Raw genomic sequence first — 17,284 nt, forward strand, 5'->3', positions numbered from 1 at the left:
AAGAGCAAGGCCTCTGGTGCCTGGCCAGCCGCTTGCCATCGTTTGTTGGACTTGAAGGAGCATGGGGTTGTGCGGGAGAAGCTTAGGCTGATTTCGCGGCAAGGCCGGGCAATGCAGTCCCCAGTTTGCATGCATGCAGGAAGGCCTTGGCTGCCGCAGCGAGACGTGGTGGGTGCGGGGACCTACAGATTTCCTCTGGCCAAGGCCAAAGCCAGCATGAGTAGGCAAACTAAGGCCCAGGGGCTGGATCTGGCCCAATCTCCTTCTAAACCCAGCCCATGGACAGTCCGGGAATCAGTGTGTTTTTACATGCGTAGAATGTGTCCTTCGATTTAAAATGCATCTCTGGGTTATTTGTGAGGCCTGCCTGGTGTTTTTACATGAGTAGAGATGTGCTTTTATTTAAAATGCATCTCTAGGTTATTTGTGGGGCATAGGAATTCGTTCAATTTTCTCCCCAAAATATAGTCCGGCCCCCCACAAGGTCTGAGGGACAGTGGACCAGCCCTCTACAGAAAAAGTTTGCTGACCCCTGGCTTAACCCAAAAGGACCAGCATTGCATGCGAAACGTCCCAGGCGGGAGGGTGGAAAGCCCTCTTCCATGACCATAGAGTTGCCGCCGGTCAGGGTAGACAGTCCATGCAGGGCGCTCTGACTCTGTGCAAGGCAGCTCCGTGCATCTTCCTTCCTTCTGCCAGGAGGCACTTGGGCCTCCTCTTGCAAACCCGCCAAAGGGGTCTCTGCCCTCGCCATGCCCCGTTCCTCTCTGGCGTTTGCCACTGCCCCCCTCCCCTCAGCTCCCGGCAGCAACCCTGGGCGGAGCCAGCTGCCGCTCTTCTTTTGAGAGCCGTGGAAACCTGGCAGGGGGCAGGGATGCCCCTTCCTCTCATAGACTCTGATGTTCCTGCAGCGAGATAACACAGAGGATAAGAACTGGGCCCTGAAAGAGCAGCTGAAATCTTGGCAGCGCCTCCGCCACGACCTGGAACGAGCGCGCTTGCTGGTGGAGTTAATACGCAAGCGGGAGAAGCTCAAGAGAGAAACGGTAACCGTGGCGGGAAAGGGAGATCGGGGCGTCCTCTCCTGGGGAGGGGAGGGAGGGAGACACGTGGCGCGGACTGGCGAGAGGAAAGCGTTGGACCTCTGCAGTGTAGCCAAGTGGCATGATAAGAGGGGAGCACAGGGCTTTCCTGGGGGAGTTACGGGATGTGGTGGTCGAACCCTTCCTGAAGGGGTTGTCTGAGGGGTGTTTGGGGAGGTGCAAAGCTTTAAAGCCCTTAATGGCCTCGGTCCAGTATATCTGAAGGAGCGTCTCCACCCCCATCGTTCTGCCCGGACACTGAGGTCCAGCTCCGAGGGCCTTCTGGCGGCTCACTCACTGCGAGAGGCCAAGTTACAGGCAACCAGGCAGAGGGCCTTCTCGGTAGTGGCGCCCGCCCTGTGGAACGCCCTCCCATCAGATGTCAAAGCGATAAACAACTACCTGACATTCAGAAGACATCTGAAGGCAGCCCTGTTCAGGGAAGTTTTTAATATGTGACATTTTAGTGTATTTTTCATCTTTGTTGGAAGCCGCCCAGAGTGGCTGGGGAAACTCGGCCAGATGGGCGGGGTACAAATAATAAATTATTGTTGTTGTTGTTGTTGTTATTTTCATCCAGATAATAATAATAATAATAATTTTATTATTTATACGCCACTCATCTGGCTGGGTTGCTCCAGGCACTCTGGGCGGCTCCCAACGAAATATTAAAAAGGCAACAAAACATCAGCCGTTAAAAACGTCCTGTGCAGATGTGACTTGTTGGCTCTAGTGCAAATTCTGCTCCCCTCTTGTTCGTGCCTAGTTCCCGTTGTCCCCAGAGCTCGCTCCCAGGCCCATGTGTTCCGACATGGCAGGAGCGAAGCAGCGCCAGGATTGCCCATGATGCACCTCTGCATTTGCCCGGGAGGAGTGGGGGGCGGGATAAGGGTGTATTACAGCAGCGTATTAGGGGGTTCCACAAGATCCATAATGGCAGGCCAGCTGCCCCAAGGACGGCTCGGTCGCCCTGTAAGTGAAGTTCTCTTACAGCGCAGAGTTTCAGGGGGACTCCCAACTTCCGGCAAGCCCCAACCAAAGGTCAGGGACTTGGTGGGGTGGGTGGGGAGTTGTAGCACCTGGAGGGTCACCGGTTGCCCCTCCCCGCAGCCCCTCTGCCCTGGCGCTTTCTAACCCCATGCTACTTCAGAGGTCCCCGGCTGAGGCAGCGCAGCGGACTGTCCTAGGGACCCGAGAGCTCAGTGTCGCCTCCCGCTCTGTGTTTCAGATCAAAATGCAGCAGGTGGCCCTGGAGATGCAGCTGACCCCTTTCCTCATCCTCCTGCGCCGGACGCTGGAGCAGCTCCAGGAGAAGGACACGGGCAACATCTTCAGCCAGCCGGTCCCGCTGTCTGAGGTAACAGAACTCTACGAAGTAAGAACCCCTCCACCCCCAATTTATACTTTGCTCTGTTCCCATCCAGCCCTGGCGCTGGGCCTGTCCTGTCCTGTGCCCCCAACCACCCCGACCCTTCCTTCGCACGCCCACAGGGTTGGGCCGTTGTGTGTGCGAAGAAGGGCACCAGAGGCCCCGCTGGCTGGGCAAGTAGCTCAAATGTACTATGGTCCAAAGGCTTCCTGACAGGCTTAGACACCGTTTCAAGGCCTGGCGTCAGTAGATGGCCTCCTTGCACCTCCGTGCTCTGGGGCGGCCCGCTGCTGACACCTGCCCTGGGCCCTCTTTTTAAAAACAAAACAAAACCACCCATGACCGCTCCAGTTGGCCGCCATCTTTGTTTTTGGTAACGAATGAGAAGGTAAATTCTAACGCCACCGTGAGGGGGGTGGGTTGCGGTCACTGTCACCACCAAAAATTGCTTTGGGAATTACCGTACTTTTTGCTCTATAAGACTCACTTTTTCCCTCCTAAAAAGTAAGGGGAAATGTATGTGCGTCTTATGGAGCGAATGCAGGCTGCGCAGCTATCCCAGAAGCCAGAACAGCAAGAGGGATTGCTTTCACTGCGCAGCGATCCCTCTTGCTGTTCTGGCTTCTGAGATTCAGAATATTTTTTTTCTTGTTTTCCTCCTCCAAAAACTAGGTGCGTCTTGTGGTCTGGTGCGTCTTATAGAGCGAAAAATACGGTACCCGTTTTGCAGGGTGAGGAGAGGAGGGAGGCCAATGTGTTGAGTCATGCAGGTCACCCAGATAAAAGCCCCGACGGTTTCCCGTGAAGGTTCAGGGAGTGGGTTACAGGTTGGCAATTTGACAAGGGCCGTCTAAACTCAAGCTGGACTGTTCTCTTCCTTTTGATTTTGTATGGGGTTATGAGACTTCTCTTACAGAAGAGGATCTGTTTGCCCTACAGGCTGGTCACCACCAGGGGAAATAATGACACCATTGCCCAGCCAGACCGCTTTTAGAGCTTCTGCACACACTCAGACTGGAGATAGAGGTTCGCAAAGTCCTCGTTCTGGTCATGCGGAAGGCAGTGAACGAGTTCAAGTCTCACCGTTGCTTGTTTACGTAGGACCAAGTCATGGTTTAGCGTTACATTCCCAACGTGGCCGGTCCTTCACACTCTTCCTCTGAAAGCCGTGCTGCTATTTAAGGGCAATGCGTCATTCGTATTAAGGAACTAAGAAGATCGGAGCACACATCTTTGTTGTTTTTAATTTCAATAAATACAGAAAGCTACGAAGAAGCAAAACTCAGCCTTCAAGGGATACCTTGTCTTTATCAGAAAGAGGGAACACTTCAGTCCAGATTTAGATTCTGCTTCTAGGTTGGGCAGTTGGGAAGGCAAAAATACACAAAATCAGCACCACTCCATCAAAGTGAATTGTCTACTCTAAAGCCAAAGTGGTTTTTTGTTGTTGTCGTTTTTAAAGGTTCATTTTACATTTCCCTTCTGACTGTTGATGAAAAACAAATTGTTTGAATAGATCACTGCAGGCCGGGGCAAATAGCTTACTGAAAATGTCTAGTTATCAGCCCCCTTTTTTTGCGGACGCTCTCTTATTTTATTTTTTTGCTGACCCACTTCTTAGCAGTACAAACTTACCATCAGATCAGGCTTGCTCTATTCTGTCCAGTACAGTGGTGCCCCGCAAGACGAATGCCTCGCAAGACGGAAAACCCGCAAGACGAAAGGGTTTTCCGTTTTCAGAGGTGCTTCGCAAGACGAATTTCTCTATGGGCTTGCTTTGCAAGACGAAAATGTCTTGCGATTTTTGAGTTTTTTTCCCGCTCCCCACCCCCTTTTTCTAAAGCGCTAAGCTGCTAATAGCCTTTTAGCAGCTAATCCGCTAATCCCTTAAGCCTTTAATAGCCGTTAATAGCCCTTAAACTGCTAATAGCGCTAATAGCGCTAATCCGCTAATGGGCTTCCTTCGCAAGACGAAAAAACCGCAAGACGAAGATTCTTTTCGTCTTGCGAGGCACCACTGTACAGCATAACTATATAAAAAACCCTGTTTTCCTGCCACACAGCTTTATTAAATATGGGAGGAGGATGCAGGAACCGTCTTTGGCTAGGAAGAGGAAGAGGTTTGTCCCCAGCCCTTAGTCAGGGTGGTGCAGGGCCTGGCAAGAGGGGTTTTGGAGAACCTCCTGTGACGCGGAGAGAGCTGTGTGTTGAGATTGAGGCCTATTGAGAAAGGAAATTGAGAGGTAATAGGTGGGGTAGCCAGGTATGGCGAGGAAGACTGCAGGCAGGCACTTTTAGGGGACTTGCAGCACATGCAGAGGAGCAGAAGTTGGGAGCAAGGAGAGCCAGTGTGGTGTAGTGGTTAAGAGGGGTAGTCTCGTAATCTGGGGAACCGGGTTCGCTTCCCCGCTCCTCCACATGCAGCTGCTGGGTGACCTTGGGCCAGTCACACTTCTCTGAGGTTTCTCAGCCCCACTCACCTCACAGAGTGTTTGTTGTGGGGGAGGAAGGGAAAGGAGAATGTTAGCCGCTTTGAGACTCCTTCGGGTAGTGATAAAGCGAGATATCAAATCCAAACTCTTCTTCTAAAAAAAAGAAGAAGAAGAAGAAGAAGTTGGGAGCAAGGTCCCAAACCTCTTCGTGAGCAGCCTGCCAGCTTTGCTTTTGCTTACCCGCCTTTCTAAATGTCCGCTCTTCTTTTTACAGAAGGTGGGGGTGGGAGAAGACCGTTCACGGGGCCTTGGGGGAGGGCGCCCGACTTTGTGTGCCCGCGCTGAATGGCAGTGCCCCCTTCTCAGTGGGGAAATTGCTCCAGATTGGGCGAGAGGCTTTCGGGACTGCTTCTAACTTTTGCTTCGTCTTCTCTTGGAGCAGGGATTCCCCACCCCGGGGCGGCCATCTCCCCCATCTTCTTAGCCGCGCCGCTCTCTCTCTCTCTCTGCCCGCTGCAGGTCCCGGACTACCTGGACCACATCAAGAAGCCGATGGACTTCTACACCATGAAGCAGAAGCTGGAGGGCTATCGCTACCTGAACCTGGACGAGTTCGAAGAGGACTTCAACCTGATCGTCAGCAACTGCTTGAAGTACAACGCCAAAGACACCATCTTCTACCGGGCGGCCGTCCGCTTGCGGGAGCAGGGGGACGTCGTGCTGCGGCAGGCGCGCCGGCAAGCGGAGAAGATGGGCATCGACTTCGAGACGGGCATGCACTTCCCCATGGCCGCAGACGAGGCACCTCTGCGAAGCACTGAGAACGGTCAGTATAAGAGACATCCTCGGCTAATGCCCAGAGATTAGGATGGTGGCTGCCCTTGTAGGGGCAGGGGTGCCAGAGCTGAAAGCTGCCCCAGGTTGCCTGGGAAGAAGCTGGCATTCACTCGGATTGGATCCACTGGGAAGAAAGGGGTGTCTGAAGAGAAAGCCCCTGCCTTCTCTCCCCAGGGAGATTGCATCCGTTGCCTTTATCGCAAAGCACAAAAAGGGTTTTGTGGGAGGGCTGGAGCTTCTGGCAGTGTTGGCTGCCTGCCCGAAGGGCACGTAGAGGGAGGCACCATCTGAGCTGCTGCGATTTTAGAAAGAGGCAGGCCTCCTGGGGAGGAAGTGTGGTGAAAGGAGGGGCTGGGCAAGGAGAACCTCACAGAGGAAGATGGAAGTGGTCCGAGTGCGAGAGGAGGTGAATTTGGGAAAGAGGAAGGCTAACCAAAGGAGACTTTTCCGGAGCTGCAGGGGCTAAGAAAGTGGGAGCTTGGGCCAAAACTTCCCCGTTGTTGCAGCAGCCCACCAGCTTTCAAAATTTGCAGTTTGGTATATTGACAAGCTGCCAGAGGTGGCTTGCAGAATTTCAACTACTAGAATCCCTCTTGGCAACTTTCCCCTTCCTCTCCCATGCAGGAAAAGTCCCAAGACAAGAGGTTGCTTAGTGGCATCTGACTCACTTCTTTCTTCCTTTTACGGGGCACAAGCATTAAACAATGCTCCAGTGTGTATCTAGGCCAACAAACAAGGGGCTGGGGGGTGGGATTCATTTTCTTCCAGGAAGGAAAACGTTGTGATGTGCTTTCTTTAAACAAACCACCCTCCAGCAGTCTCTCCTCTCTCCCATCTATCCTCCCACCCGGCAACTTACAATTACCCTGAGCCTCTACAGTTGGTTGTTTGCTACCTTGGCTTTTAGCCAAAAGGACCCTATGTTGTCTTGAATCCTTTTAGCACTGAGCCCTTTGTATTATAGGTTAGACTCAAGAAACTGCCCTCCTCTTTGCTTTGTGATGAAGAGGATGCAATGATGATGATGATGATGATGATGATGATAATTTATTTATACCCCACCCATCCGGCTAGATTTCCCCAGCCACTCTGGGCGGCTCCCAACAGATTAAAAACTGAATAAAACATCAAACATTAAAAACTTCCCTAAACAGGGCTGCCTTCAGATGTCTTCTAAAAGTCAGATAGTTGTTTATCTCCTTGACATCTGAGGGCTTTTTTAAGAACTGTTGGTACTGGTCTTGTCCTTCGGTCTTTAACACCCCCTGTCTGAAAGCTATCTTCAGTCTGCCCCCTAAAGGAAGTATGCAGACAACCGTGTTTTTCATAAATATCTTCATTGTTTGTTTGTTTTTAAATGGCAATATTTAAATTATTCATTTTTCCAAGAATTACGGCCCAGTCTATTTCCAGTCCATATCAGTCCCAGCCTTTCCTCACACCCTGGATGTTGTTGGACTACAACTCCCATCATCCCTGGCCATGCATGCTGGGACTGTTGGGACCTGGAGCCCAAAACATCTGAAAGGCACCGGGCTGAGGAAGGCTGGTTTGCATTGTTCAGCAATAAATTCCTTCCTTCCCATCTCCATACAGATCTGCATTTAAAAAAAAAAAAAAAAATCCATATCAACACATGTACTCCAGATGTAGCTTTGAATCCATTTTCTCACAAATACACTATTCTAAACATATTTTGTCTCAAAGGGACATATTTCTACATGTACAGTGGTGCCCCGCAAGACGAATGCCTCGCAAGACGGAAAACCCGCTAGATGAAAGGGTTTTCCGTTTCTCGATGCGCTTTGCAAGACGAATTTCCCTATGGGCTTGCTTCGCAAGACGAAAATGTCTTGCGAGTCTTGAGATTTTTTTTCACTCCCCACCCCCTTTTTCTAAGCCGCTAATAGCCTTTTAGCAGCTAATCCGCTAATCCGCTAAGCCTTTAATAGCCACTAATAGCCGCTAAACCGCTAATAGCGCTAAGCTGCTAATAGGGTTGCTTCGCTAGACGAAGAGACTCGCAGAACGAATTAATTTCATCTTGCGAGGCACCACTGTATTTTATTCTTTTTTAAAAAAGCACTTTTATCTGTATCTCGGTACTTTTTCAAGTCGAGAACTGTGCTGCAAAATTCAGAAAAGTCCAAAATCTGAAGGATCTAGTCAGATCTGCACATCAGAGAGGTTAACCACCAAAGTCTGGTATATATCTGTTTGTTAGAACGTCATATGTTCCTCGCTTTTCCACATCGTTGAAACTATTGATGAGGCTTTCCCCATGCCTGAAGATATTGGCAGCCAGGAGCCAGATAAGAATTATGTATGGGGCAGTGGTGGGTAGCTACAGTCCACGGTGGCCATCCTTATAGCTAGGCTGTCAACAGTTGGACTCGCTCATGCCAGAGTGCCCCAGAGACAGATGGTCCAACAAGCTACTTTTCCATGTGCTTGGCTGCTGGAGAGGAGGGGAAACCGAGCACATCTTAAGATTTATAATCAGAAATCCGAAACCTAACAAACTTTCAGCGAAAGGAAGCAGGGATAGAAGCTACTTGAATTCCCAAGGATGTGAAATGCACCTAAAACTGCATGCATATGGTATTGATGCTTTCCTGCTCTCCGTTTTGCCCACTTTTAGGGACTGAGATGCTACGTAACAATGTCAGGCCTGGGCAACCTGTGGTCCTCCAGCTGTTGTCCTATCCCAATTCCCAATATCCCTGACCGCAGGGGCTGATGGGAGTTGTAGTCCCGTAATGCCCAGACGCGGGTGGCGCTGTGGGTAAAAGCCTCAGCGCCTAGGGCTTGCCAATCGAAAGGTCGGCGGTTCGAATCCCCGCGGCGGGGTGCGCTCCCGTTGTTCAGTCCCAGCGCCTGCCAACCTAGCAGTTCGAATACACCCCCGGGTGCAAGTAGATAAATAGGGACCGCTTACTAGCGGGAAGGTAAACGGCGTTCCGTGTGCTGCGCTGGCTCGCCAGATGCAGCTTGTCACGCTGGCCACGTGACCCGGAAGTGTCTCCGGACAGCGCTGGCCCCCGGCCTCTTGAGTGAGATGGGCGCACAACCCTAGAGTCTGTCAAGACTGGCCCGTACGGGCAGGGGTGCCTTTACCTTTTAATGCCCAGAGAGCCACAGGTTCCCCCATCCCTGCCTCCTTTCTTTGCCTCCCGGGTTCCGGCCTCTCCTCGGTCCATCGGCAGAAGCCTCCTTCTTACACTGGGCTTTGTTTCCTTGTTGGCGCAGACGAGGAGCGGATGCTGCTGTCTGAGAACCAGAAGCACCTGCCCCTGGAGGACCAGCTGGGCCTGCTGGTGGAACGGCTGGCGGAGGTGAGCGCCGGGAAGCAGAGCGTGGGTCGCTGCCGGCGGGCCAAGATGATCAAGAAGGAGATTACGGCCTTGCGGCGCAAACTGGCGCACCAGCGGGAGTCGGGGAGGGATGGGCACGGCCCCCTGACCCGCATCATCCTGCCGGCCCATAACCCCTGCGAGAAGGACACGCAAACCGACAGTGCCGCCGAGGAGAGCAGCAGCCAGGAGACCGGCAAAGGTGGGTGGCGGGGCCTGGGACCGCATGGAGTTCCCAGCCAGGCAGGGGTTGCTTGTGCCGCAAGCAGGGTCCTCCACAAGTGGGAGGGGCTTGGCCAGGGAAGCAGCGCAGCACCTCCTCCTCGGGAGGATTCCCAGAAAATATTGCACTTCAGGTGATGACCCAGGCTGAGGTTCAAGGTGTAACCCCCAGGGCTGGGCGATATCTGGTTTTCAGCATCATGATATTGGGCTTGCCAGTCAGAAGGTTGGTGGTTTGAATCCCCACTATGGGCTGAGCTCCCGTTGCTCTGTCCCAGCTCCTGCCAACCCGGCAGTTGGAAAGCACGCCAGTGCAAGTAGATCAATAGGTATTGCTGTGGCAGGAAAGTAAATGGCGTTTCCCTGCACTGCTCTGGTTTCCGTCACGGTGTTCCGTTGCGCCGGAAGCGGTTTAGTCCTGCCGGCCACATGACCCAGAAAGCTGTTTGTGGACAGACGACGGCTCCCTTGGCCTGAAAAGCGAGGTGAGCGGTGCAACCCCATAGTCGCCTTTGACTGGACTTAAGTGTCCAGGGGTCCTTTACCTTTACCTTCATTGTGATATATCACCAGCTAAACATTGTGCTATACTGATATATCACAACGTCTGCAAGAAGGATGGAGCCATGTAGAGGCACTGGCTGGCTTTGCGGTTTTTCCCACATTGTGATTTTTGCATAGCACACACACACCATGATTCATGACATATTGCCAGGTCAAAAAACTATTAAACCGAGATCACAGTATGGTCTTCGAACCAGTTTTGGAAGATATATCGCCCAGCCCTAACAGACTTGATGGTATATTGCCAGGTCAAAGATTATGAAACGGATATAACGATAGGGATTTCAAACCGGCTTTGGATGATATAGCGACATATCACCCAGGCTTAGTAACGTCTTCCTTGGTCTCAGCCCTAATAGATTCCCAGTGTTTTCCCAGCGGCTCATAGATTGGGATCTGTCACTTCTTATTAGCGTTATCCCCTACTCTGGAACTCTTGAGTGAATGAATTTTATTATTTCGGTCACAGACCAGTTCCAGCCCACATACAATATCAAGGAAGTCATAAAACACGATAGGGATGTATTTGAATTTGCAATTAGGTATAACAGGGACAATACAGATATAGCAACAGTTTAAAAATATATAAATTAAAATTTAAGTCACTAACATATAACCTAAAATTATCATTTAAGGCCTTAATCATTATGATAGCACAGCTTGTTCCCTAAGTTTTATGGCAATCACACAGAATTTGGCCACCCTTAACATGATCTCAGGATCCTTGTCCTCTACCAGGGATTTTAGACATTGAAGTTCGGATTCAGAACTCCTGAGATCTGTTCAGCGGCTGCTGCGGGTGACTCCCATCACAGGAGAGGGGGCTGCTCAGCGTATAGGGGGAGCAATCCCTTCGAATGAACCCCTTTCAGCTTCCAGGGACGGGCGGTGGGGATACTGAAGGGAAGTGCTCATGTTCACCCTCTGAGCAATGCCACTGCTTGCCCTTCCAGGCCTTGGCCCCAACTCATCCTCCACGCCTGCGCACGAAGTCGGCAGGAGAACATCGGTGCTTTTCTCCAAGAAGAACCCCAAAACGGCCGGGCCCCCCAAGCGCCCGGGGCGCCCGCCCAAGAACCGCGACAGCCAGCTGGCTCCGGGTCACGGGAACAGCCCCGTGGGACCCCCTCAGCTGCCAATCATGGTGTCCCGGCGGCCGCGCAAGAGGAGCCCGCGGCCCAGCTCCACCTCCGACAGTGACAGCGACAAATCGGCAGATGACGCTCCAATTGGTGAGTGAGGAATGGGTCCAAGTTGACACAGTGTGTGGACAGTTTTCCTTCCGCAACAAGTCCCATGTCATGAGTGGAGATACTTATATTGGAAGGGAGGTGGAATTTGCTGCAAACTCTGCATATGTGCAAGGAAGGAATTAAATACAGTGGTACTCCGCAAGACGAATGCCTCGGAAGACGAAAAACTCGCAAGGCGAAAGAGTTTTCCGTTTTCTGAGGTGCTTCGCAAGACGGATTTTCCTAAGGGCTTGGTTCGCTAGACGAAACGGCCCTGCCTCTCGTGTCATGGCGACGGTCACTGCACGCACGCTCGCTTCCCCGCTCCTCCGGCTCCCTCCCACCTTCCCGCTGACAGTTAGTGCCTCGCGCCGCTGCCCACCCCCCTCGCGCGCTCCCCTCAGAGAGCCGTTGCCGCCAGCGCCTCTCTCTCCCTGGAGTCGCGCTCCTGAGCCCCGCCGCCCTCCAGCAGCCGCGTCACACGGTGGCCACAACGCGCGGGTGAGTCTGAGGTACCGGCTGCAGCAGCTGTCCTGCTTCTCCCCGCCCCTCCCCGCCGTTGTCAGTGTTTAAATGCAGTGGTGCTTCGCAAGACGAAAAAACTCGCATAACGAAAAAACTTGCGGATCGAATTAATTTCGTCTTGCGAGGCACCACTGTAACGCAAGCCGTTTTTGTTAGATTGTGCCCTGCAGGTTTAGTTCAGTGCCACATAAAGTGGCAACAGTTTGATACGAGAGTATTGCCTGTGTCAGGTTAAGCATCTTGTCCCGGTTAACAAAGTGGTAAAAGTAACGTCATCAGTGAAAAGAGAGGGGCTGGGTCTTCTGGGAAGCCGATGGGGCACAGAGGCTGAAAGTATATGCACAGAAAGATGTAAAAAGCATGACGGAGGAACAGGGGAGGGGACAGAATAGATAAAAAGAAAAGCTTGTAATGCAGCGTTTCCAAACTTGGGTCTCCAGCTGTTTTTCGGACTACAGTTCCCATCATCCCTGACCAATGAGCTTGCTATGTAGGGATGATGGGAGTTGTAGTCCAAAAACAGCTGGAGACCCAAGTTTGGGAAACGCTGTTGTAACGAATCCAGCTTTCACAATTTGTACTGTAACGGTTGGCCAGGTAGAAAGCCATTGCATTTGTCAACTGGAGAATTCAGTTATAGGTATTATATCGGAGCCTGTTGTGATTTGCCCTCCCCTCCCCACCCTCTGCAGACCTGCCGGCCAACGGCTTCAGCAGCGGCAACCAGCCGGTCAAGAAGAGCTTCCTAGTTTATCGCAACGACTACAACCTTCCACGCAGCAGCTCTGAATCTGAGTCCAGCAGCACAACCAGCAGCAGCGCCGCCTCGGACCGTACCAGGTACCAGGAGATCCTTCCCATTGCATGCAGCGGTGAAGCTGGGCCTCTTTCACCTCTTAGCCTAGGTGCACAGTGCAGAATAATGGATAGTCCAGGTCAGGCAATTTCCCAGGTGGCAAGTGTGAACTTTGTAAACTGCCCTTCCAGTTTCGAAGGGAATCTTGTCAGACACGTGCACCGCCCTGCCACAAGGTCTTAGCACAACCGCTCACCGGGTGCACATTGATATGGTCTGGATAATGGTGGGCCAAAAGCAGAAGAACTGTGCCACAAGGAAATGGCTGGTTTAGCAAAAGTAGTGGCTTTGACAAGGTTCTAGGCACTAGCCATTGTGGTGTAGTGGTTAAGAGCGGTGGTCTCGTAATCTGGTGAACCGGGTTCGCGTCTCTGCTCCTCCACATGCAGCTGCTGGGTGACCTTGGGCCAGTCACACTTCTCTGAAGTCTCTCAGCCCCACTCACCTCACAGAGTGTTTGTTGTGGGGGAGGAAGGGAAAGGAGATTGTTAGCCGCTTTGAGACTCCTTCGGGTAGTGATAAAGCGGGATATCAAATCCAAACTCTTCTTCTTCTTCATGGCCATGCATCAGGCACTGTTCCAGATGCAGCAGTGTACACAACACGCCTTTCGATGCTGCTTGCGTCGTATGCCTCTATAAAAAGAAATTTACGCACATTTCAAGGCTATGAGCGAGTAGTAGTCAAGTTACCTGCATGCTGTTCCCAGTATGGTTGGCCGCGGCAAGAAACAGGATGTGGGATTAGCTAGGCCTGTGGTCTGCTCCACGAGGGCTTCTCTGATGGATGCCGCACTGAGAGGCTGAGGACATTTTCCTCACTTGCCATGCTTGCCCAAAGTTCTAGTGGCGAGATCAATCCTGGCATCAAACGCAGAAAGTTCCTGCAGTACAGTCATACCTCGGGCTGAAGTAGCTTCGGGATGAATATTTTCGGGTTGTGCTCCGCGGCGACTTGGAAGTAACGGAGCGCATTACTTCCGGGTTTTGCCACATGCGCAGATGCTCAAAATGACGTCATGCGCATGCGCGGAAGCGGCTGTTCACATCCAGAGGTACCACTGTACATCCTTCTTGGACTTCCCAGGGAAGGGGTTTCATTCCATTCCCCCTTCCGCGTTTAATGCGGAGGTAGCAATCTCCCAGGCTTCTGCGGAACGTGGGAAGTTAACTTTACTTCTGCTTCCTCCCGTTTAGCACAACTCCTTCCAAACAAGGCAGAGGGAAGCCCTCTTTCTCCCGCGTGAATTTCCCGGAGGACAGCAGCGAAGACACATCGGGAACAGAAAACGAGTCCTACTCAGTGGGAACCGGCCGAGGGGTGGGCCACGGCAGTGAGTATTTGGGGCAGCGTTTCCTCTCTGGAGATGGGGCTGGTGAGAAGGATGGCATTTACACCCTTTCCCCTCTCGTTCTGTCTTTGTGCAGTGGTGCGGAAGAGTATCAGTCGATCGGCCGGCTGGCTGTCCGAGGATGAGGACTCGCCTCTGGACGCCCTGGACCTGGTGTGGGCCAAGTGCAGGGGTTACCCCTCTTATCCAGCACTGGTGGGTTTGATGAGCACGCCTGCATACGCACTGAGGAGGGTTAAGGCCACTGGAAACCTTAGTAGGGGTGATGCACCTTTTGAAACAATAGTAGAAAATGAGGTTATGAACCAATTGAATGCTCAAGGACAGGTCTTGTGAGATAGGGAAGTTTATGCACAATACAAAATGCTGCTTATTGTAGAAACCAACAGAAACACGGTACAGTGGTGCCTCGCAAGACGAAATTAATTTCTTCCGCGAGTCTCTTCGTCTAGCGGTTTTTTCGTCTTGCGAAGCAACCCTATTAGCGGCTTAGTGCTATTAGTGGTTTAGCGGCTATTAGCGGCTATTAAAGGCTTAAGGGATTAGCGGATTAGCTGCTAAAAGGCTATTAGCGGTTTAGCGGCTTAGAAAAAGGGGGTGGGGAGCGAAAAAAAATCTCAAGACTCGCAAGACATTTTCGTCTTGCGAAGCAAGCCCATAGGGAAATTCGTTCTGCGAAGCACCTCCAAAACGGAAAACCCTTTCGTCTAGTGGGTTTTCCGTCTTGCAAGGCATTCGTCTTGCGGGGCACCACTGTATTCAGTTGTTTTTTAATGAACTTTTCAAATTCTTGCGGAGAAAAAATAGGGTAATTTTGTGTGTGTGTGTGTGTGTGATGGGAGTTGTAGTCCAGCAACATCTGGGTGAGCAAGGGTCTCCAGCTTCTGCCTTGCTACCTTCTGTCAGTGCTTTTTTTTGTTGAAAATTGAACTCCAGATTTCAGCCTCCACATCTTTAACCCTAAGCTGTGCAACCATCCAACCAGTTTGTTAGCAACGATATAGATGGACTACTTGCCTATTCAGTACCTTTTAGCATAAGCCTGGTGTTAATGGAAATGTTAAATGGTTGTTGCATTAGTAATTTATTCTAAACGCAACATTTAAGTTTTAAAATTGTGCACTTCTCTAATGTCTCATCACGTTACTACGCACGACACAGAGCCTTTGAAATGTTTCTTCAACACCCATGAAGGACAGAAGGGGCAGGAAGAATCCCAGACAGCAAAGGCTTGGGGGGAATCCGTTCTGTGACTGCCAGCAGCATACGTGTGCAATTGCGAGCGGTGAACAACTCAGGCTGTTTAACGTGTAAAGGCCATATTGGCCCTTAAAGCCTCAATGCTGAGTTGTCCAATCTGTTTACTTGTCACATTTCCATCTCCTCCAAGCAGCTCAAGGCAGTCAATTTGCATGCTGTGTGGGTTAGGCTGACATATACAGACTTGCAGAAGGCCAGCTGGTGAGTTTCACAGTTAAACTGGGGCTTGAACCTGGGAGTTTCCCCACTCCAGCACTCTGCATATGAGTACGGCCTTTCCTTGTCTGGTGTGTGTGTGTGTTCACGCTCAACAATTTCTCTATTGCATAGCTGTCAACTTATACATTGGAAAATAAGGGACCAGCAGCCAAAATAAGGGACCTGCAGCCTCACCTGTTCCAGGCACTCCAGTCTTCCTGTCCTCCTGCAGTCTGGTCAAACTCATGCTGGTAGCTTCGAGAACACTGTCCAACCAACTTTGTAACCAGAGGTTCAACTGAATAGAATCTGAATCACATGCACCACAAGGCCTGTGCAGCCTCAACTTAAGATGGCTCCCAGGCCTGGCTTTGCACTGCAAAGTTTGCAGCAGCACGTGCAACAAAATGGCGTCCAGCATTCAAAACCCCCCTCAGCTTGCATTAACTAGCCACACACAAGGCATGCAAGCTCTACCCCCCAGTCGTTCTTAGACTTCTTATTGGGTGAGCAACACAGCCAAGCAACACAGTTGGAGCCTCCCTCCTCCCTGGACAGCAGGGAGGGAGGGAGAGGAGCTGCTTCCTTTGAAATTTAAGGGACATCATTTAAGGGACATCCATCAATAAGGGACAGCAGCGGGACATGGTGCTGGAATAAGGGACTGTCCCTTCGAATAAGGGACACTTGACAGCTATGCTCTATTGCACCATCTGTGTAGTTGCCCTTCTCTGATGTCCAATCTTCCCCTGTTGGCAGATCATTGACCCTAAGATGCCACGGGAAGGGATGTTCCACCATGGCGTCCCCATCCCTGTACCCCCCTTGGAGGTGCTGAAGCTGGGAGAGCAGATGACTCAGGAAGCCCGGGAGCATCTCTACCTGGTCCTCTTCTTCGACAACAAGCGTACCTGGTAAGAGCTCACGACGGATGTTTGCAGAGATGGGGGGCTGCCATGTCTGGGCAGAGCCAAACCAAAACCTGGTGGATAAAGTTGGGGGTGGAGCTGCCCCATACCGAGAAAGGATGGGGGGAGGGGGGAGACTTGGGAGAACACGGAAGCCCTCTCCCTTCAGGGGAGGCAAGCACCCCTCGTGACTTTGGGCCTCTCCGTTTCCTTTGCAGGCAGTGGTTGCCCCGCACCAAACTCGTGCCCCTGGGTGTGAACCAGGACCTGGACAAGGAGAAGATGCTGGAGGGGCGCAAGTCCAACATCCGCAAGTCTGTCCAGATTGCCTACCACCGGGCCATGCAGCACCGCAACAAGGTGCAAGGAGAGCAGAGCAGCGACTCCAGCGAGAGCGACTGACCCTCACCGGGGCTCCCGCCCAGGCTGCTCGCTCGGTGCAGCTGGACTGTACGGGAGAGGGGAGCGGGGAGCTCCAGCCTCGAGAAGCCTGGGCCCTCGTTGGCCAGGCTGCGGGAGCTTGCGTAGAGCACCCAACGGCCCCTCCAGTGTGCTGAGCACACCCACAGAGCACTGTGCCCTCCGTGTGGGCAAGCCTACCTCTTGTGCCAGCCTGCCGTTCCTTCTTCCATGCCTGGAATTGCCCTGACCAGCTGCGTGAGCAACACCCAGCTGCCTGTATAGCTCCCAAGGACAATACCCCACTGTCTGGGTCCTGAGGTCCCCTGGGCCTTTGTAAAATACTGTACAATAGTGGGAGAATGTAAATTATTTGGGCTGCTCCATAAACACTCACCAACACACAGACCCCGGCCCCTCCTTTCCCTGCATCATAGGACCTGCCCTGATCCATTAGCCTTTCCTCGGCCCAGTCCTACCGACACTCTGCAGAGCAGGGCCGCTGTCTTCTCACTCGCACATTTTGATACTATAGCTTTTTGGAACCTGGCTCTGCCTGATCCCACCCCACCTCCCTTGCCCTGTAGGCCCCCGGCTCTTCTTTCTGCTGCAGCCGGGTGGGCATTTGTACTTGTATTTATTTTGGAGGAAGAAGATCTCTATCAATTCTTAGAAAATAAAATGGCTCTTTTGGAA

General features: G+C 52.0%; 1 protein-coding gene and 2 long non-coding RNA genes across 8 annotated transcripts in view; 2 read left to right on the top strand and 1 right to left on the bottom strand.

Moving 5' to 3' along the window:
- The window catches only part of BRPF1 (bromodomain and PHD finger containing 1), a 43,218-nt gene extending 25,934 nt beyond the window's left edge, over positions 1-17,284 (top strand). For 2 of the 6 annotated variants that reach the window (XM_083424688.1, XM_083424687.1), the window contains 10 exons: positions 912-1,046; positions 2,311-2,457; positions 5,403-5,709; positions 8,970-9,275; positions 10,813-11,091; positions 12,309-12,456; positions 13,669-13,805; positions 13,900-14,018; positions 16,041-16,195; positions 16,408-17,284. In XM_083424688.1, the coding sequence (XP_083280814.1) occupies positions 912-1,046; positions 2,311-2,457; positions 5,403-5,709; positions 8,970-9,275; positions 10,813-11,091; positions 12,309-12,456; positions 13,669-13,805; positions 13,900-14,018; positions 16,041-16,195; positions 16,408-16,591 (1,917 nt within the window). In that variant the 3' untranslated portion in view covers positions 16,592-17,284. Of the gene's footprint in view, positions 1-893; positions 1,047-2,310; positions 2,458-5,402; positions 5,710-8,969; positions 9,276-10,812; positions 11,092-12,308; positions 12,457-13,668; positions 13,806-13,899; positions 14,019-16,040; positions 16,196-16,407 lie in introns of all 6 variants that reach the window. The other 4 variants (XM_083424691.1, XM_083424690.1, XM_083424689.1 and 1 more) reach the window with 3 other exon arrangements.
- On the bottom strand, positions 2,764-3,241 carry LOC310671205. The gene is made up of 2 exons (XR_014507893.1): positions 3,171-3,241; positions 2,764-2,916 (listed from the first exon to the last, which is right to left on the bottom strand). It is a non-coding gene; the product is annotated as an uncharacterized lncRNA (long non-coding RNA).
- Positions 4,045-5,125, top strand: LOC310671147. The gene is made up of 3 exons (XR_014507829.1): positions 4,045-4,124; positions 4,477-4,801; positions 5,100-5,125. It is a non-coding gene; the product is annotated as an uncharacterized lncRNA (long non-coding RNA).

The sequence above is a fragment of the Podarcis tiliguerta genome (genome assembly GCF_965153285.1).
Source record: "Podarcis tiliguerta genome assembly, chromosome: 2".
Taxonomy (NCBI): Eukaryota; Metazoa; Chordata; class Lepidosauria; order Squamata; family Lacertidae; genus Podarcis; species Podarcis tiliguerta.